Source organism: Bison bison, unplaced genomic scaffold (assembly GCF_000754665.1).
Source record: "Bison bison bison isolate TAMUID 2011002044 unplaced genomic scaffold, Bison_UMD1.0 scf7180017864497, whole genome shotgun sequence".
Classification (NCBI taxonomy): domain Eukaryota; kingdom Metazoa; phylum Chordata; class Mammalia; order Artiodactyla; family Bovidae; genus Bison; species Bison bison.
Window position 1 is genome coordinate 694,324 of NW_011495056.1, and position 22,336 is coordinate 716,659.

Consider the following 22,336-nt stretch of genomic DNA (forward strand, 5'->3'; position numbering starts at 1 on the left):
TAGAACAGTTTTTTGGACTCTGTGGGAGAGGGAGAGCGTGGGATGATTTGGGAGAATGGCATTGAAACATGTAAAATATCATATATGAAACGAGTCGCCAGTCCAGGTTCGATGCATGATACTGGATGCTTGGGGCTGGTGCATTGAGACGACCCAGAGGGATGGGATGGGGAGGGAGGAGGGAGGAGGGTTCAGGATGGGGAACACATGTATACCTGTGGTGGATTCATTTTGATATATGGCAAAACCAATACAATATTGTAAAGTTAAAAAATAAAATAAAATTTAAAAAAATAATAAAAAAAATAAAAAGAATACATTTGAATCAGTTCTAATGAGGTGGATAAAACTGGAGCCTATTATACAGAGTGAAGTAAGCCAGAAAGAAAAACACCAATACAGTATACTAATGCATATATATGGAATTTAGAAAGATGGTAATGATAACCCTGTATGCGAGACAGCAAAAGAGACACAGACGTATAGAACAATCTTTTGGACTCTGTGGGAGAGGGAGAGGGTGGAACGATTTGGGGGAATGACACTGAAACATGTACAATATCATATAAGAAACAAATCGCCAGTCCTGGTTCCATACAGGATGCTTGGGGCTGGTACACTGGGATGACCCAGAGGGATGGTACGGGGAGGGAGGTGGGAGTGGGGTTCAGGATGGGGAACACGTGTATACCCATAGCAGATTCATGTTGATGTATGGCAGAACCAATACAATATTGTCAAATATATATATATATATATATATATATATACACACACACACATAAAATAAATAAATAAAAGATTGGAAAATGTAAAAAAACAAAGTCCATTCTGCCTTGAAAAAAAAGAAAAAAATTTTAAAAATTAAAAAAAAAAAAAAGAATCTTCTCCAGCACCACAATTCAAAAGCATCAATTCTTCAGTGCTCAGCTTTCTTTATTGTGTAACTCTTACATCTGTACATGACTACTGGAAAAAACCATAGCTTTGACTAGATGGAGCTTCGTCGGCAAAGTGATGTCTCTGCTTTTAATATGCTGTCTAGGTTTGTCATTGCTTTCCTTCCAAGGAGCAAGCATCTTTAATTTCATGGCTGCAGTCACTGTCCATAGTGATTCTGCAGGTAAAGAATCCACCTGCCAATGCAGGGGAAGGAGGCAGCAGAGGATGATGGTTAGATAGTATCACCAACTCAGTGGACATGAATCCGAGCAAACTCTGGGAGATAGTAGAGGACAGAGGAGCCCTGCATGCCACAGTCCATGGGTTTGCGAAGAGTTGAACACGACGTAGGGGCAAACAACAGCAAAGTTGCTTTACGACGTTGTCTTAGTTTCTGCCATACAGCAAGGTGAGTCAGCTGTATGTTTACATATATCTTCTTCTTTTTGGATTTCCTTCCCATTCAGGTCATCAAAGAGCATTGAGTAGATTCCCCGTGCTGTACAGTAGTTTCTCATGCATTAGCTATTTTGCACACGGTGTCAATAGAGTGTATATGTCAGTCCCAATCTCCCAATTCCTCCCACCACTGCCCCTTTCCCCCTTGGTATCCATACACTTGTTCTCTACATCTGTGTCTCTATTTCTGCTTTGCAAATAAGATCATCTATGAAAATAAAAATAAACAAATGGTACCTAATTAAACAAAAGGCTTTTGCACAGCAAAGGAAACTATACACAAGACGAGAAGACAACCCTCAGAATGAAAGAAAATATTTGCAAATGAAGCAACTGATAAGGTATTAATCTCTGAAATATACAAACAGCTCAATATCACAAACCCCAAACAATTTTTTTACTTGCAGTATGACATGAATATGGAATCATACATAGCTCATAATTGGAAAGATTGATGAGCTATTACAAAGTGAATACACCTAGATAACCACAGCATAGGTCCAGAAAGTCCTCTGGTATACTTTTCTAGTGACTAACTCCTCTTTCCTCTCCAAAGGTAACCACTATCCTGACTCTAAGCGTAGATTAGTTTTGTACAGTTTTGAACTTTATAGAAATGGAATAATCTAATATGCATTTTTGTGTCTGTCTTCTTTTGTGGCACCACATCTTTTACAGTTTTTAAATTATCTCTTCTCTTCACCCCCTTCACTCGGTCCTCAAACAGGAATTTATGCTTATCCTTAAAAAGTAACTTTGTACTGGGAACTCGTCTGCTCTGAGAATCAAAAATTTATACTTAAAATAAGTCTTTGTCTTGAGAACCAAAAGACTGATGAAGGAAGGAAAACATGTCGGCTGTAAATCACAATTAGTTTGGACATTGATTCAGGTATTACTTCTGAGTGAGTCACTATTTAATAATAACTAGTGAAAGGAGGTAAAAGGGAAGCAAACACAACTAAGAACAATATGCCAGTCGATAGCATTTTGGGTGTAGCAGCGTACGATCTGTTATACCTTACTCCTTCCAGTCTTTTAGACTGAGAGAAAATAATCAGTGACAAAGGGAGGGATCATCTGGAATGAAATATGATCATTTATGACAAATGCTTTGTATCATCAAACAGCAGCAATCAAATTTTATCTTCTAACATTGAGCCTCCAAATTTAAAATTATAATGAATTTCTGGGAACTTTGTTTTCCAAAGAAAATGCCCTGATTATTTTGTTTCCTGTTTTCTTACGGCAGAGGTTGTTTTCACAAGTATCTCCTTGACACATAGAGCAGGGTGTTCCATTCGTGTAAGGGGACATATTTGGATAGTTTCCTCTGTAAAAAAAGAGACACAGTGATTAGCTAAGTAGTTATTAATGTCTCTAATTTTGTTTATGCTTTATGCAAGTTGTTTTGGTGCCTAACCATGAATGTTGACAAGGAAAATAAGAACAATGTAGGTCCCAATTTTGTACTTTTTTCTTTACAAAAGAAACTATAAACTATTAAAGTAACTATTAAAATTACTCTTTGGAGGGTGTCCCCAATCTTTCTAGCAGTTATATTCTTGAATATTCTCTAGGACACAAATAAATGTGAATGCAATATAATTATGTATGTGACAGCCACAGAGATTTTGCTATAAACACTAATTATCTTTTGATTTTTTAATGGAATAAGGAAGTTTGAATTGCTCATGAAAACATATGTTTTATAGTTTAATTTAAAAGCACAGTATTATAGTATTTTGAGATACACCAGAAAGATTTGGCAGTTATGTTGCCGAATTTTCAGTAATATAAGCTGAAACATGCTAACAAGGCTCTCTTTTTTCTTTTCCCACTTCCATGTTTGTGGAAGACTTTAGAAAGTGTTACTTATCCAGAGTACACAAAGAAAAACATAAGAACATGAATTGTATTCTTTTAAAGAATATGCCGCAATTTATTTATTCATTCAACTATTGATGGACATCAGGTTGTCCCAGTTTTGGGAAATTACTAATAAAGTTACTATGAATATTTTGATCATTCAGACATGTCTTTATATGGACATACATTTTCTTGGATTTATACCTAGGAATGGAATGAATAGATCACACAGTAGGTGCATATTTAACTTTTAAAGAAACTGGGACAAAGTTTTTTATAAAACAGTTGTAGCACTTTATATTTATACCAGAAAGTGTGTGAGAATAACAAATGTTTAGCCATTCTGATTATTGTGTAGTGGTATTCACTGTGGTTTTAATTTTGTATTTCCCTAATGATTATTGATTTTTTAGCAATTTTTTTATGTGCTTATTTGCCATCTGTGGATCTTATTAATCTTTTGTCCATTTTTCTATTGAGCTTTTGGTTTTTCTAGCTTTTAAATCTTTTTTAAAAAATTAATTTATTATTTTAATTGGAGGCTAATTACTTTACAATATTATAGTGGTTTTTCCCATACATTGACTTGAATCAGCCATGGGTATACATGTGTTCCCCATCCTGAGCCCTCCTCCCACCTCCCTCCCCATCCCATCCCTCAGAGTCATCCCACTGCACCAGCCCTGAGCACCCTGTCTCATGCATCGGATCTGGACTGGTGATCTATTTCACATATGATAATATACATGTTTCAATGCTATTCTCTCAAATCATCCCACCCTCGCCTTCTCCCACAGAGTCCAAAAGTCTGTCTTTATATCTGTGTCTCTTCTGCTGTCTTGTATATAGGGTCATCATTACCATCTTTCTAAATTCCATATATATGCATTGGTATACTGTATTGGTGTTTTTCTTTCTGGCTTACTTCACTCTGTATAATAGGCTCCAGTTTCACCCACCTCATTAGAACTGATTCAAATACATTCTTTTTAATGGCTGAGTAATATTCCATTGTGTATATGTACCAAAGCTTTCTTATCCATTGTCTGCTGATGGACATCTAGGTTGCTTCCATGTCCTGGCTATTGTAAACAGTGCTGTGATGAACATTGGGGTACACATGTTTCTTTCAACTCTGGTTTCCTCGGTGTGTATGCCCAGCAGTAGGTTTACTGGGTCATATGGCAGTTCTATTTCCAGTTTTTTAAGGAATCCCCACACTGTTCTCCATAGTGGCTGTACCAGTTTGCATTCCCACAATGTAAGAGAGTTCCCTTTTCTCCTCTCTAGCATTTACTGTTTGTAGACTTTTTGATAGCAGCCATTCTGACTGGTGTGAGATGGTTCTAGGTATTAAATCTTAAGAGTTCTTCCTACATACTTCATACAAGGTCTTTGTTTCACAAAGACTTTCTTCCAGTCTGTGGCTTCTCTTTTCATTTTCTGACCAGTATGTTTGAATAGTGGTCGTTTTTAATTTTAGTGACATTCAAATTACCAAGTTATTCTTTTATGGATCATGCTTTTTATGTGGTAGCTAAAAAATCTTTGGCTATCTGAAGGTCACAAAGGTTTTATGTTTTTTTCAAAAAGTTTCACAGTTTTTGCCTTACAATTGGATCTATGATCCATTTTTAATTAATTTTTGTAGATTGTATGTTTTGTAAATCCAAGTTTACTTTTGTTTTTTATATGTAAGTGACAGAGCACCAGTTATTGAAAAATCTTTCTTATGTTGCATTGCCTTGTACATTTTTGAAAAGTCAGTTGAACATATGTGGTCAACCATGTGTCGGGTTATTTATGGACTCTATATCCTATTCCACTGATCTATTTGTCTAACTTTACATCAATATAACTATATCATGATTTTAATAATTCATGAAAACAATAGTGTTACCTACTTCAGATTTGTTCTAGTTGTTTTAACTATTCTAAGTCCTTTGTATTGCCTTATGAATTTTATGATCTGTTTGTCAGTTTCTACTACAAAAGCCTGTGGGATTTTTATTGGAATTTTATTGAATGCATAGTTCAATTCAGTGAAAAATTACATCTTTACAATCTTGAGTCTTTTAACCCATTAATTAGGTGTAGTGCTCTAGTTATTGTCTTTGTTGTTAATAATTTCTCTCATGACTATTACATAATTTTTAGTATATTAGTTTTTCATGTCTTCTGCCAGATTTATCCCTAAATAATTCATATTTTTGATGCTATTATAAATGGTATTGTTATTTTAATTCAATTTATGATTGTTCATTGCCAGTATGCACATGTAATTGTTTTGCATATTGATCTTGTACACTGAAAAATTGCTAAACTTACTTATTAGTTGTAGAAGAGTTTTTATAGATTCCACTGAATTTTATATATAGAACTAGAGACCAAGAAGTCAGTAAAGAATGGTCATATCTGGCTTGTGGTCTGATTTTGTGCAGTCAGTGAACTAAGAATTGTTTTTTTTAAATTATTTTTATTTAAGGGGTTATTTAATTCAAAACAGAACAAAGATGAATATGTAGCAGAATGTATGTGTCATGCAAAGCCTAATATATTTACTGTCTAGTACTTTACAGAAAAATTTTTTTAGTACTGGTATAATGTTACATATAGGCTTTTCATAGATAAACTTTATTAGATTTAAGACATTCCCTTGTATTTTTAATTTACCAAGAACTTTCATTAAGAATGAATGTTTGACATTTTCTCAGTCTATTGAGATCAAATAATCTTTATTTATAGGTTGATTAATATGGTGAATTACACTGATTTTAGAATATTAAAACAGCCCTATTACTGGAACAAACTCCCTTTGGATAAGATGTATGATGCTTTTATTATATTGGGTTCAGCTGCTAAATTTTGTTTAGAATCTTTGTACCTATGTTCATAAGAGATATTGAATAAGATCTAAATAGGTATTTCTCCAATGAAGAATGCAGATGACCAACAGGAACGTGAAAAGATGCTTAACATTGCTAATTATTAGAGAAATGCAAATCAAAACTGCAATGAAGTATCACTTCACACCAGTCAGAATGGCTATTATCAAAAATCTGCAAACAATAGATGCTGGAGAGGGTGTGGAGAAAAGGGAATCTTCCTACAATGTTGGTGGGAGCAAAAATTGGTACAACCACTACAGAGAGCAGCACAGAAGTTCCTTAGAAAACTAGAAACAGAGCTTTCATATGATCCTACAATCCCACTCCTGGGCATATACCTGGAGAAAACCATAATTCAAAAAGATAAGTGCCCTGCAGTGATTTTTGCAGCACTATTTACAATAGCCAAGACATGGAAGCAATGTAAATGTCCATCAACAGATGCATGTATAAAGAAGATATAATCTATATCTATATCTATCTATCTATTAATGTCTGTCTATCTATATATCTGAATCACTTTGGGGGGCAACTGAAACTAACACAACATTGTAAATCAGCTATACTTTAATAAAAAATTAAATTACTTCTGTACAGATTAGAAAAAAAGATTTCTCTGTAGTTTTCACTTTATTTCTCCTTTGTAATTTGTGTCTCTTGAAGGACTATTGTTAGCTATAAAATCTGTAATATCTGATATTAACATAGATCCTGCTAACTTTCTTTCTATGAATGTTAGCATAGTAAAACTTTTCCCATTCTTTTACTTTTAATCTACTTGTGTCTTTTAATTTAAATATACTTCTTGTAGGCAGAATGTAACTGGTTCTTGATTTTTATCCTATCATCCAGTCTTTTTCTTTTTATTTGGGTATTTGTATTTACATTTGATGTGATTATTAACATAGATTTAAGGCTATCAGATCTTATTTATTCTATTTGTCTCATCTGTCCTTTGTTCTTTTTTTTTTTCCTTTTTCTGCTTTCCTTTGGATTAATGGAATTTTTTTTTTTTTTTTTAGATTTAATTTTACCTGCTTTGTTGGCTTATTTGATTTTACTGTTGGTTCGTTATATGAGTAGCTACTTTAGGGTTTATAGTATGCATCTTTTACTTATCACGGTCAAGTTAATTCCTCTTAACACTGAGTAGAAGAACCTTAAGGGTTCTTCTACTATTTTCTCTATTTTCTCCTCTCAGCCTTTATGCCATCATTATCACAGATTTTAACTTTACCTATGTTATAATCTTCACAATACATTTCAATTATCTTTGGTTAAATAATTATCTTTTGAAAGGCAAAAATAAGGAGAAAACATCCTATGTATTTACCTATATAGTTACCATTTCCAGTGGTTCAAACATCTTTATATCACTTTTATTTTTGAAAAAATATCTTCACAGAATATAATGTCCTTAGACAACAGGTTTTGTTTGTTTTTTTTTTCCTCTCAGTATTTAAAGATATTTCTGTCTTCTCTCTTGCATTGTTTCCAGTGAGAAATCTGGAAATCCTTATCTTTGCTCATCTGTATGTAACACATCTTTATTTTCTGATTGCTTTTAAGATTGTCTCTTTATTATTGGCTTTGAAAGGTTTCATTAGAAGGTGGTCCTTAAGTATGCAAAGTTTTGGGCCATATTTCTTCAAAAATTTTTCTGTCCCTTCCTCATTCAGGAAATCAATTCCCTTTAAAGTTATGTCACAGCTAACTGATGCTCTTTTATATCACTTTTTTTTTTTTTGCTTTTTCGGATTCTTTTTTCCCTCTGTGTATCCTGCCTTGGGTGGTAAAAATAAGTGTTCTACAATTTCTCTGGTATTTATAAAAACTGTACTCTACCCCAAACTTTTAGGCCATCTATTTGTCATTCTTGTTTTTACTTGTTACTGAGAGGGAATGGGAGAAAATACAGAAAGAGGTATACACATTTGTATCTCTCCATGGCAACTTTCACAAATATTATGTCCTTTTTGCCAAACCTGTATATTTATTCTTAGCCTATATTTTAATCTTTTCTGCATTTTATTTTTACATTTTGTTAAAGAGTTGGATTATTAACTGACTTAATCTTATTCCTCGTACAGATATGCTGAATTTGAGGTCCAGAATTTTATTTTTGGATACTCCCATTAGGCTTTTGTTTTATTTTATTTAGATATGCAATTTCCAGCAAGGCAGCCAAAATTTTATGGTACTCTTTTCTTAGAAGAATGTGCCTCTCACTCTCAATCATTTAAATCATTTACTCATTCAAGTTATATTAGCATCTGCCAACCTATTTTGTGTTCAGTATTTAAATATTACTGTGGCAATGTATTTTATAATGTCTATTTTCTTACTTAAGAAATGATCTCCATCATTTCCTCTCTCAAGATTAAATCATTCATGATCAGCATAATTTTTCACACATTCTCTTTTATTTTATCTCTTTCTTTTGATTAGAATTATAGAGGGAGACTGTGCTTATGAAAAATATACTTGTGTCTTTCATATAGCCTCATACTTTTGGAAACAATCATTTAACATATATTTCAACTTAAAATATTTTTAAAGCAAAATAACTTACGCAGGTGCATAGTTACATACAAGTAGTGCACTGTCAGGGCTCCCAAGATTTGGACAAACTGCAACTGCACAACCAACTTTATATGAATAGGCCCAAACTACCTATAAAGAAAGGAATTTTAAAATAAAATATGCAAAACGACTCTACACAATCAGCACATTATGGGAACAGGCGTAATTTTTGCCATGCTACAAAAAAATGAATATACTTAAATATTTATTGTCTGTTTTTTCCTTAATTTCTAAGATTCAATTTAATTTGTTAAAGCTGCATTCATGAGGCTAACTAGGTTTTCCTCACTGACTGTTTTCATAAATCAAAGTGTCATGGCTCACTGATCCAGGATCGCCCAAAGCAGATGATCCTCCTTCTTATGCATTGTCAGAAGGTCAATGGTAGCCTAGCTGCTACAGCATAATGCCTATGTTCATTCACTTCACCTCATCACATGATATGCATTTTATCATCTCACGTCATCACAAGAGGAAGAAAGGTAAGTACAGTATAATAAGATATTTTGAAAGAAAGTGAGGTCATATTCAGGTAACCTTTATTAAAGGATATTATTATCATTGTTCTAATTTATTAATAGTTATTGTTACTCTCTTGCATGCATGTGTGCTAAGTCACTTCAGTAGTGACTCTTTGGACTGCAGCCTGCCATGCGATTTCCCGGGCAAGAATCCTGGAGTTGGTTGCCATGCCCTCCTCCAGGCATCTTCCTGACCCAGAGATTGAACCCACGTTTCTTACATCTCCTGCATTGGCAGGTGTGTTATCACTAGTGCCACCTGGGAAGCCCATTGTTAATCTCTTACTGTGCTTAATTTATACATTAAACTCCACCATAGGTATATATGTGTAGGAAAAACATAGTAGGGTTTGATACTATCTGAAGTTTCAGGCATTTACTGTGTCCTTTACAGATAAGTGGGAAGAACTATTGTATTGAATTCTGCTTCTTAGCAGGATACCTGACATTTGAGTCCATTATCTCAGTTTTCCCATCAGAAGCCAAACCACATTCTTTGCAAACATCGATCCTGAGAAGAATTTCTGCTCTTAAACAGCGTTCTGTTATTGGACAAAGAATGATTAGAAGGGAGGCAGGAAACTGCTAATTTCTCTGTTCTGTGCACCTCTGAGAAAAATGACTTGTTTTAAGACACTATATGTTCATTCAACTTGAGAAGATGAGTCAGTTTGGAGAATAAAGTTGGCTTTTTCTGTTGCCTATAGGGGCCTTTCTAAGAGTTCAGTGCCATGTCTAGGATTAGTTTAGCTAAAAAGTGACTTCCTCTTCTCATCAAAAACTCTCACCCAAAATTACCAAAAGAATTGGAAAATGATAGGAAATAATGTTTTTCGAGATACTGAACATCAGGCAACAATGAGTGATGCCCCTGAGAGTTGGAGGGAAAAGACGGCTCAGCTTATTGTACTGAGTGAGTTTCCAGGCTGTGGCTGGGGGTTAGGGTGGTGGAGAAGCCAGGAGAAGCTTGACTGAGTCACAGAGTTGAACGACAGAGCTGAGTGTCTGGGGAGACCAACAAGCAGGGGTCCAGGGGGGGTGAAAATCTTCTAGGGACACAACTGTGGAGGTCTGTAGGGGGTCCTCACTATCAGTTCATCAGAGCGCTAATCACAGCACACATGTGAAAAAACCACCCCTGGCCTGGAAAGGCATTGCCTATAAAAACTAGAGGGAGGGATGCAGAAGCTTACACAGGGCCAGCAATTGGAATAGTGGGCTGGTTCCCACTAGTAAGACTGGAAAATTTCATAATTTCTGGGGCCATCCAGTACAGTGTACAGAAGAAACCTGCCTCACTGATGAGAGAGAATTAGCTCAAGACTAACTACTACTTTAATTCTATCTAACATGTTTCAAAAGCAGAAACCAAAAGGGACAGACAAATTCCAAATAACCATATCCCAGAAGACCGTTAAGAATACTTCTAGGTATATAAATAAATCCAGCATTCAACATTTACAAACTTGGCAAGATTTACAAACTTGGGAATATACCCAGCATGAAAAGAAGCAGGAAAATTTAACCAATAATGAGGAAGGAAAGTCAGTCAACTGTGGGAAAACTTCAACTGGCCTTCTACATGGGCAACTGGGCTCTGGGAAGAGAAGAGTTAAAGATAGATGGACATAGTTTTAAAAGAATGACTACAATGGAATATTACTCATAAAACAGAGTGAATTTGAGTCAACTGTATATTAGCACATATATATGTAATCTAGAAACATGGTGCTGATGAGCCCATTTGCAGGGCAGCAATAGAGAGGCAGACATACAGGACAGACTTGCGGACACAGCAGGAAAAGGAGAGGGTGGGATGGATTGAGAGAGCAGCAATGAAACATGCTGCTGCTGCTGCTAAGTTGCGTCAGTCGTGTCCGACTCTGTGCGACCCCATAGACAGCAGCCCACCAGGCTTCCCTGTTCCTGGGATTCTCCAGGCAAGAACACTGGAGTGGGTTGCCATTTCCTTCTCCAATACATGAAAGTGAAAAGGGAAAGTGAAGTCGCTCAGTTGTGTCCGACTCTTCGCGACCCCATGGACTGTAGCCCAGAAGGCTCCTCCGTCCATGGGATTTTCCAGGCAAGAATACTGGAGTAGGGTGCCATTGCCTTCTCCGAGCATTGAAACATATGCATTAGCATATGTAAAATAGTTAGTAGGAAGTTTTGCATAACACAGGGACCTCACCCTGGTGTACTGTGACAACACAGAGGACTGGGGTGGGAGGGAGGATCAAGGGGAAGGCAATTATGCAGACTTATGGCTGATCTATGTTGCACAATGAGACCAACACAACACTGTAAAGCAATTATCCTCCAATTAAAAGATAAATTTTAAAAATGGCTAACATTTTTCCAAATGTAATTTAAACTATAAACCTATACTGCCAAGAAGCTCAGTAAACTTCAGCACAAGAAACATGAAGAAAACTGAAAATTTTTGAATTTGCTTGAGACTTGTAATAAAGGAAAAAATTTAAGGCAGTCTGGGAAACCAAGACACATTACATACAGAGGAATAAATAAAAGAATTACAGTAGATTTCTTGTTGGAAACAGTGCAAGTGACATGATAATGCAGTAAGATTATTAAAGAAAAAAAACTTATTACATAAAATTCTATTCCCAGTAAAAATATCTTCCAAATGAAGGTAAATTTTCCAGATATTTAACAGAAACTCTAAAGAAAGTGCTAAAAATTTGTCTTATGATTAAAATATGCATATGTAAGAATTAATAAAATCTGAGATATTTACCTGTGTATAATGGCCACAAACTTGGGAACATGATCTTGTATTAAAATCATAAAATTTTCTTTCATCATACCACATATTAATAGCAAATTTTGCTGCAGATATGGTTAATGGACCAAGCCAGAGATTTTCTCCAGCATATTGAAACGTTGGATGGCATTTAAATGATTTTGATGAACAGGAATTGTGGATGAATTTGCACTTTTTTGCCCATGCTTCAGCAGTCTTAGCTAAAGCTTCATCCCAACTCTGAAAGATAAAAATAATTTACATTGAACTGTGTAGATTTGTCTGGGTTAAAGTTATTCTAATGACTATAATAAATTAATTTTTATGTAATTGTTTTTACTGAAACAGAGTTTTTAGTATTTATTATGTTCACAATTATTTCTATTTGGTTCTGTTTCAGAAGCAATTATTTAGTACCCACTGTATGTCAGTTCATTTTTGTACTTGCACCTAGCAGATGGCCTGGTCCAGTGAGACACTCAAAAAATGCAACTGAATGTGATTTAAAGAAGTTGGAGTTCACAGTCTAGTAATTGAAGAAGGTTACACAGACATATCATAAGTAAACTATGAGAATACATAATTAAAAAGAGAAAAAGTCTCTTAGCACACTAAGAATAGAATTTCCTTAATTTGATCAAAAGTATCTACAAAAGAAAACCAAAATCCTACAATAAGCATTAATATATAGTGGTAAAATATTGAAAGCTTTCCCTTAAGATTGAGAATGAAATACAATGTCTCATTATTTCTGCTTAAAATTGTTCTGGGTTTAGGCAGTGTAATAAAAAGGGGGAGATATAAATATATAAGACAAGATATAAAGTGTATAATGATTGAATTTTTGCATTATTTACAGATGGCATGCCTGGGTACATAGAAAATTCAAATGAATATAGAAGCAAACTTATAAGTAGTAAATTTATCAAAGTTGTCAGATACCAGGAGGAGGAATAGATACAAAATTGTATTTTCATATACATTCCAGAATCCAATAGCTTCAAAAATATCAAATATATATAATTAAATCTAATAAATAATATAAATAATTATCTACAAACTGAAAACTACAAAACATTGCTAAGAGAAATATTAATAGACAAATAAACGGAGAGATATTAAATATTCATGGGCTGGAAGATTCCATACATACTTAAAAAACATTGAATGTATTTCTAACGAAAATCTAAGTAGGTTTTTGAAGGGGTTGCAAAATGATTATAAATTATTTATGAATTCAAAGAACCTACAATAGTGAGTTCAGTTCAGTTCAGTTCAGTCGCTCAGTCGTGTCTGACTCTTTGCGACCCCATGGACTGCAGCACGCCAGGCCTCCCTGTCCATCACCAACTCCCAGAGTCTACCCAAACCCATGTCCATTGTGTTGGTGATGCCATCCAGCCATCTCATCCAATGTCGTCCCCTTCTCCTCCTGCCCTCAATCCTTCCCAGCATCAGAGTCTTTTCAAATAAGTCAGCTCTCCACATCAGGTGGCCAAAGTATTTGAGTTTCAGCTTCAACATCGGTCCTTCCAATGAACACCCAGGACTGATCTCCTTTAGGATGGACTGGTTGGATCTCCTTGCAGTCCAAGGGACTCTCAAGAGTCTTCTCCAACAACACAGTTCAAAAGCATCAATTCTTCAGTGCTCAGTTTTCTTTATAGTCCAACTCTCACATCCATACATGACTACTGGAAGAACCATAGCCTTGACTAGATGGACCTTTGTTGGCAAAGTAATGTCTCTGCCTTTTAACATGCTCTCTAGGTTGGTCATAACTTTCCTTCCAAGGAGCAAACGTCTTTTAATTTCATGGCTGCAATCACAATCTGCAGTGATTTTGGAGCCCCCAAAAAAAAAGTCAGACACTATTTCTGCTGTTTCTTCATCTATTTGTCATGAAGTGATAGGACCAGATGCCATGATCTTAGTATTCTGAATGTTGAGCTTTAAGCCAAATTTTTCACTCTTCTCTTTGAGTTTCATCAAGAGGCTTTTTAGTTCTTCACTTTCTGTCATAACGGTGGTGTCATCTGCATATCTGAGGTTATTGATATTTTTCCTGGCAATCTTGATTCCAGCTTGTGCTTCTTCCAGCCCAGCATTTCTCATGATATACTCTGCATATAAGTTAAATAAGCAGGGTGACAATTTACAGCCTTGACGTACTCCTTTTCCTATCTGGAACCAGTCTGTTGTTCCATGTCCAGTTCTAACTGTTTCTTCCTGACCTGCATACAGGTTTCTCAAGAGGCAGGTCAGGTGGTCTGGTGTTCCCATCTCTTGAAGAATTTCCCACAGCTTATTGTGATCCACACAGTCAAAGGCTGTGGCATAGTCAATAAAGAAGAAATAGATGTTTTTCTGGAACTCTCTTGCTTTTTCAATGTTCCAGTGGATGCTGGCAATTTGATGTCTGGTTCCTCTACCCTTTCTAAATTCAGCTTGAACATCTGGAAATTCATGGTTCACGTACTGTTGAAGCCTGGCTTGGAGAATTTTGAGCATTACTGGCATGTGAGATGAATGCAATTGTGCAGTAGTTTGTGCATTCTTTGGCATTGCCTTTCTTACGGACTGGAATGAAAACTGACCTTTTGAAGACGGCGGAGGGATAGGATGGGGAGACCACTTTCCCCCCCACAAATTCATCTACAGATCATTTGAACGCTGAGCTAATTCCACAAAACAACCTCTGAACCCTGGCGGAGGACACAGGGCACCCAGAATGGCAGCCCATTTTATTTGAAAGCAGTAGGACAAAAAATAAAAATAGAGACAAATTAGGGATGGAGACCTGTTCCAGGGAGGGGTAGTGAAGGAGGAAATGTTTCCAAACACCAGGAAACCCTCTCACCAGTGGGTCTGTGGGGAGTTTTGGAATCTCAGACAGCAACATAACCGGGAGGGGAAAAAAAAAAAACACCTCACAGATTAGGTGCCTAACTGCAACTTCCAGCGGAGAAGTAGGCCAGATGCTTGCCAGCAAGTAGGCCAGTCTGCCACCAGCAAGCAGGGGCTGAACAGAGATGCGCGGGCTGCATTGCTTACGGTAAGGACCAGGCCTGAATGCCCTGAGGAACATTTGAGGGAGCTAAGGGAGATAGCAACCCAAACTCTGGGATAGCCAGAGAGAGAGAAAAAAAAAAAAGAGAGAAAAAGAGAGAGAACTTTCCCATGAAAAGCTCTAACCTAAGGCACTGCCGGCCCACTCACAGAACAAAGGACTGAGCGAATACCAGGGGAAAGCTAGCTGGCTGTGGACCGGCCCATGCCCCGGCAGAGGCAGAGAGGCAGGCGGGCAACAGCCAGAGCTAGGGGAAGAGGGGCAATCTCAGCCCCAGAGACAGCATCCCCTACCAAACTGCGAGCAGGCTCCCGGTTGCTAACCAAGTCTTCCTGGGATCCTGGACGGTTGGAATCTGCCAGGTGGCTTGCAGCCAGAGATCAGCATCCCAGAAGAGACACACAGAACACCAGAGACGGCACTCCTGCTGCGCACCCAGGAAACCAAGCAGCTGGCACCGGGGAGGTGATAAGACGCACCACCCACCTGGGGAGAGTGGGCTCACCAAGCACCTGGTAGCCTGAGATGCTTGGACCTGGGAAGGGCATAAAACTCAGGTCCAACTGAGTTTGTGCTTTTGTGGAGTACCCAAGAACCTGAACCTGAGCAGTTTACACCTGAGAAGCGTACACAACCCAGGGCCCACTTGAGATAGTTCCCCTGCAGGGAAACCTGGAACCTGAGCAGTTTAGACCAGGAAAGCACACACGCCATGAGCAGGGGCAAATCTAGTGTGGCCCAGACTCTGTGAGCAGTCCCCACACATGCCAGTGATATTTGTTTGCAGTGTTCCTCCCTCCCCACAGCACAACTGAACAAGTGAGCCTAAATAAGTGACCACTTTCACCCCTTTGTGTCAGGGTGGAAATTAGACACTGAAGGGACTTGCAAACAGAGGAAGCCAAAATATAGAAGAGGGAACTGCTTTGGAAGGTGCAACAGATTAAAACACTGTAGTCAACACCGAATACCTAGGAAGGGGCCTATACACCTTGAGAAGAAGTATAAGCTGGAACAAGGAACTATCTGAAAATGAACTGAGCCCCCATAGCCCTCAACAGCTCTAGAGAAATATAGTAAAATAGATATATATTGCTAGTAACATTTTTAATTTTTAAAATTTTTGTTTTATTTTTATGTTATTACTCCTTTAATTTTCATTTTTATAACCAACTACTACCTTGTAAAAAAAAGACCCTATTTTTAAAGCAAATTTCATATATATACTTTTATAATTTTTGTGATTTTGTTTCATTTTTTTAATATTGTATTTTTGAGAGTCTAACCTCTACTCTAGATTTTTTTTTTTCTTTATTAAGCTTTTTAATTTGAGATAATTGTAGACTCGTATGCAGTTATAAATAAAAGAATACATTCTGTATACCCTCTACCCATTTCCTCCCAATGGTGACATCTTAAAAATCTCTGGTACAATATCACAAATGAGATATTGACACTGATACCATCAGGACAGAGAATGTGCCCAAGATTTTTTAAGCTTTGCTTTTTTGGTATTGGTTATCAATTTTGTACCTTTAAGAATCCAATCTTCGGTACCCATTTTTACTTAGGAGTGTGATTACTGGCTTGACTATCCTCTCCCCCTTTTGACTCTCCTTTTATCTGCCAGGTCATTTCTATCTCCTCCCTCTCCCTTCTCTACCCAACTCTGTGAATCTCTTTGGGAATTCTGGGCTGTGAAGAACATTTAGGGAACTGACTACTGGCTAGATCTGTCTCTCTCCTTTTGATTCCCCCTCTTCTCCTCCAGGTCACCTCTATCTCCTTCCTCCCTCTTCTCTTCTTTGTGTAACTCTGTGAACCTCTCTGGGTGTTCCAGACTGTGGAGAGCACATAGGGAATTGATTACTGGAAAGATTGCTCTCTCCCCTTTTAATTCCTCCTCTTCTCCTCCTGGTCACCTCTATCTCCCTCCTCCCTCTTCTCTTCTCCATGTAACTCTGTGAACCTCTCCAGGTGTCCCTCACTGTGGAGAAACTTTTCATCATTAACCTAGATGTTTTATCATCAGTGCAGTATGGATGGAGAAGTCTTGAGGCTACTGTAAGAATAAGACTGAAAACCAGAGGCAGGAGGCTTAAATCCAAAACTTGAGTACTCCAGAAAACTCCTGACTCCAAGGAACATTAATCAAGAGTTCATCCAAAAGCCTCCATACCTATCCTGAAACCAAGCTCCACCCAAGAGCCAACAAGTTTCACAGCAAAAATACCAAGTTGATTCTCCAAATGCAGGAACATAACCCTAAGCATTAAAATACAGGCGGCCAAGTCACACTAAACCCACAGACACCTCAAAACTCACTACTGGACATTTCATTGCACTCCAGAGAGAAGAGATCTAGCTCCACCCACCAGAACACTGATGCAAGCTTCCCCAACCAGGAAACCTTGACAAGCCACTCGTCCAACGCCACCCACAGGGAGGAGCTTCCACAATAAAGAGGTACCACAAACTTCCAGTATAATGAAAATCCACCCAAAACACAGCAATATAAACAAGATGAAAAGGCAGAGAAATATTCAGCAGGTAAAACAACATGATAAATGCCCACCAAACCATACAATAGAGGAGGAGACAGGGAGTCTACCTGAAAAAGAATTCAGAACAATGATAGTAAAATTGATTCAAAATCTTGAAAACAAAATGGAGTTACAGATAAATAGTCTGGAGACAAGGATTGAGAAGATGAAAGAAATGTTTAACAAGGACCCAGAAGAAATAAAAAAGAGTCAATCAATAATGAATAATCCAATAACTGAGATCAAAATCACTCTGGAGGGAACCAACAGTAGAATAACTGAGGCAGAAGATAGGATAAGTGAGGTGGAAGATAGAATGGTAGAAATAAATTAAGCAGAGAGGGAAAAAGAATTAAAAGAAATGAGGACAACCTCAGGACCTCTAGGACAATGTCAAACGGCCCAATATTTGAATCGTAGGAGTCCCAGAAGAAGAAGGCAAAAAGAAAGGCCATGAGAAAATACTTGAGGAGATAATAGTTGAAAACTTCCCTAAAATGGGGAAGGAAATAGCCACCAAAGTCCAAGAAACCCAGAGAGTCTCAAATAGGTTAAACCCAAGGCGAAACACCCAAAGACACATATTAATCAAATTAACAAAGATCAAACACAAAGAACAAATATTAAAAGCGGCAAGAGATAAATAACACACAAGGGGATTCCCATAAGGATAACAGCTGATCTTTCAATAGAAACTCTTAAGGCCAGAAGCGAATGGCAGGACATAATTAAAGCGATGAAAGAAAAACCTCCAACCCAGATTACTGTACCCAGCAAGGATCTCATTCAAATATGAAGGAGAAATCAAAAACTTTACAGACAAGCAAAAGCTGAGAGAATTCTGCACCACCAAACCAGCTCTTCAACAAATGCTAAAGGATCTTCTCTAGACAGGAAACACAGAAAGAGTGTATAAACTTGAACCCAAAACAACAAAGTAAATGGCAACGGGATCATACTTATCAATAATTGCCTTAAAGGTAAATGGGTTGAATGCCCCAACAAAAAGACAAAGACTAGCTGAATGGATACAAAAACAAGACCCCTATATATGTTGTCTACAAGAGACCCACTACAAAACAAGGGACACATGCAGACTGAAAGTGAAGGGCTGGAAAAAGATATTTCAGGCAAATGTAGACCAAAAGAAAGCAGGAGTGGCAATACTCATATCAGATAAAATAGACTTTGAAATAAAGCCTGTGAAAAGAGACAAAGGACACTACATGATGATCAAAGGATCAGTCCAAGAAGAAGATATAACAATTATAAATATATATGCACCCAACATAGGAGCACCACAATATGTAAGGTAAATGCTAACAAGTATGAAAGGGGAAATTAACAGTAACACAACAATAGTGGCAGACTTTAATACCTCACTCACAACTATGGATAGATCAACTAAAGAGAAAATCAGCAAGAAAACACAAACTTTAAATGATACAATGGGCCAGTTATACCTAATTGATATCTATAGGCCATTTCACTCCAAAACAATGAATTTCACCTTTTTCTCAAGTGTACATGGAACCTTCTCCAAAATAGATCACATCCTGGGCCATAAATGTAGCCTTGGTAAATTTTAAAAAATTGAAATCATTCCAAGCATCTTTTCTGACCCCAAAGCAGTAAGATTAGATGTAAACTACAGGGAAAAAGAAAAAAAAAAACTTAAAAATACAAACATATAGAGGCTAAACAACACGCTTCTGAATAACCAACAAATCACAGAAGAAATCAAAATATGCACAGAAACAATGAAAATGAAAACACAAAACCCCAAAACCTATGGGACTCAGTAAAAGCAGTGCTAAGGGGAAGGTTCATAGCAACATAAGCGTACCCCAAGAAACAAGACAAAAGTCAAATAAATAACCTAACTCTACCCCTAAAGCAAAAAAAAGAAGATATGAAGAACCCCAGGGTTAGTAGAAGGAAAGAAATAATTAAAAGTAGGGCAGAGATAAATGAAAGAAACAAAGGAGACCATAGCAAAAATCAACAAAGCTAAAAGCTGGTTCTTTGAGAAGATAAATAAAACAGACAAGCATTAGCCTGACTCATCAAGAAAAAAAAGGGAGAAGAATCAAATCAACAAAATTAGAAATGAAAATGGAGAAATCATAACAGACAACACAGAAATACAAAGGATCATAAGAGACTACTATCAGCAACTATATGCCAATAAAATGGACAACTTGGAAGAAATGGACAAATTCTTAGAAAAGTACAGCTTTCCAAAACTGAACCAAGAAGAAACAGAAAATCTTAACAGACCCATCACAAGCACGGAAATTGAAACTGTAATCAGAAATCTTCCAGCAAACAAAAGCCCAGGACCAGATGGCTTCACAGCTGAATTCTACCAAAAATGTAGAGAAGAGCTAACACCTATTCTACTCAAACTCTTCCAGAAAATTGCAGAGGAAGGTAAACTTCCAAACTCATTCTATGAGGCCACCATCACCCTGATACCAAAACCAGACAAAGATGCCACAAAAAAAGAAATCTACAGGCCAATATCCCTGATGAACATGGATGCAAAAATCCTTAACAAAAATCTAGAAAACAGAATCCAACAAGATATTAAAAAGCTCATATTGTGACCAACTGGGCATTATCCCAGGGATGCAAGGTTTCTTCAATATTCACAAATCAATCAATGTGATACACCACATTAACAAATTGAAAGATAAAAACCATATGATTATCTCAATAGATGCAGAGAAAGCCTTTGACAAAATTCAACATCCATTTATGATAAAACCCTTCAGAAGGTAGGAATAGAAAGAACATCTGTTCAGTTCAGTTCAGTCGCTCAGTTATGTCTGACTCTTTGCGATCCCATGAATCTCAGCATGCCAGGCCTCCCTGTCCATCACCAACTCCAGGAGTCCACCCAAACCCATGTCCATTGAGTCAGTGATGCCATCCAACCATCTCATCGTCTGTTGTCCCCTTCTCCTCCTGCCCTCAATCTTTCCCAGCATCGGGGTCTTTTCCATAGAGTCAGCTCTTTGCATCAGGTAAGCCCACAGCAAACATTATACTCAATGGTGAAAAACTGAAAGCATTTCTCCTTAAATCAGGAATAAGACAAGGCTGCCCACTCTCACCACTACTATTCAACACTCTCACTGTTTGCAGATGACATGATCCTCTACACAGAAAACCCTAAAGACTCCACCAGAAGATTACTAGAGCTAATCAGTGACTATAGTAAAATTTCAGGATATAAAATAAACACATAGAAATCCCTTGCATTCCTGTAACTAACAATGAGAAAACAGAAAGAGAAATTAAGGAAGCAATTCCATTCACCATTGCAACAATAGAGTGCCTGATGAACTACGGAATGAGGTTCGTGACATTGTACAGGAGACAGGGATCAAGAACATCCCCATGGAAAAGAAATGCAAAAAAGCAAAATGGCTGTCTGGGGAGGCCTTACAAATAGCTGTGAAAAGAAGAGAAGTGAAAAGCAAAGGAGAAAAGGAAAGATATAAACATCTGGATGCAGAGTTCCAAAGAATAGCAAGAAGAGATAAGAAAGCCTTCCTCAGCGAACAGTGCAAAGAAATAGAGGAAAACAACAGAATGGGAAAGACTAGGGATCTCTTCAAGAAAATTAGAGATACCAAGGGAATATTTCATGCAAAGATGGGCTCGATAAAGGACAGAAATGGTATAGGCCTAACAGAAGTAGATGATATTAAGAAGAGGTGGCAAGAATACACAGAACTGTACAAAAAAGATCTTCACGCCCCAGATAATCACGATGGTGTGATCACTGACCTAGAGCCAGACATCCTGGAATGTGAAGTCACGTGGGCCTTAGAAAGCATTACTACGAACAAAGCTAGTGGAGGTGATGGAATTCCAGTTGAGCTATTTCAAATCCTGAAAGATGATGCTGTGAAAGTGCTGCACTCAATATGCCAGCAAATTTGGAAAACTCAGCAGTGGCCACAGGACTGGAAAAGGTCAGTTTTCATTCCAATCCCAAAGAAAGGCAATGCCAAAGAATGCTCAAACTACCGCACAATTGCACTCATCTCATAGGCTAGTAAAAGTAATGCTCAAAATTCTCCAAGCCAGGCTTCAGCAATATGTGAACAATGAACTTCCTGATGTTCAAGCTGGTTTTAGAAAAGGCAGAGAAACCAGAGATCAAATTGCCAACATCTGCTGGATCATAGAAAAAGCAAGAGAGTTCCAGAAAAATATCTATTTCTGCTTTATTGACTATGCCAAAGCCTTTGACTGTGTGGATCACAATAAACTGTGGAAAATTCTGAAAGAGATGGGATTACCAGACCACCTGATCTGCCTCTTGAGAAATTTGTATGCAGGTCAGGAAGCAACGGTTCGAACTGGACATGGAACAACAAACTGGTTCCAAATAGGAAAAGGAGTACGTCAAGGCTGTATATTGTCATCCTGCTTATTTAACTTATATGAAAGTACATCATGAGAAACGCTAGGCTGGAAGAAGCACAAGCTGGAATCAAGATTGCTGAGAGAAATATCAATAACCTCAGATATGCAGATGACACCACCCTTATGGCAGAAAGTGAAGAGGAACTCAAAAGCCTCTTGATGAAAGTGAAAGAGGAGAGTGAAAAAGTTTGCTTAAAGCTCAACATTCAGAAAACGAAGATCATGGCATCTAGTCCCATCACTTCATGGGAAAT

General features: G+C 37.3%; 1 protein-coding gene across 1 annotated transcript in view; it reads right to left on the reverse strand.

The window, feature by feature from the left end:
- Positions 1–22,336, reverse strand: part of GLIPR1L1 (GLI pathogenesis-related 1 like 1) — a 42,725-nt gene that overhangs the window by 13,264 nt on the left and 7,125 nt on the right. Inside the window, exons 2-4 of the mRNA XM_010828887.1 lie at positions 12,021–12,266; positions 8,731–8,831; positions 2,649–2,734 (exon numbers count right to left, since the gene is read on the reverse strand). Coding sequence (XP_010827189.1) covers positions 2,649–2,734; positions 8,731–8,831; positions 12,021–12,266 — 433 coding nt within the window. The remainder of the gene's footprint in view (positions 1–2,648; positions 2,735–8,730; positions 8,832–12,020; positions 12,267–22,336) is intronic.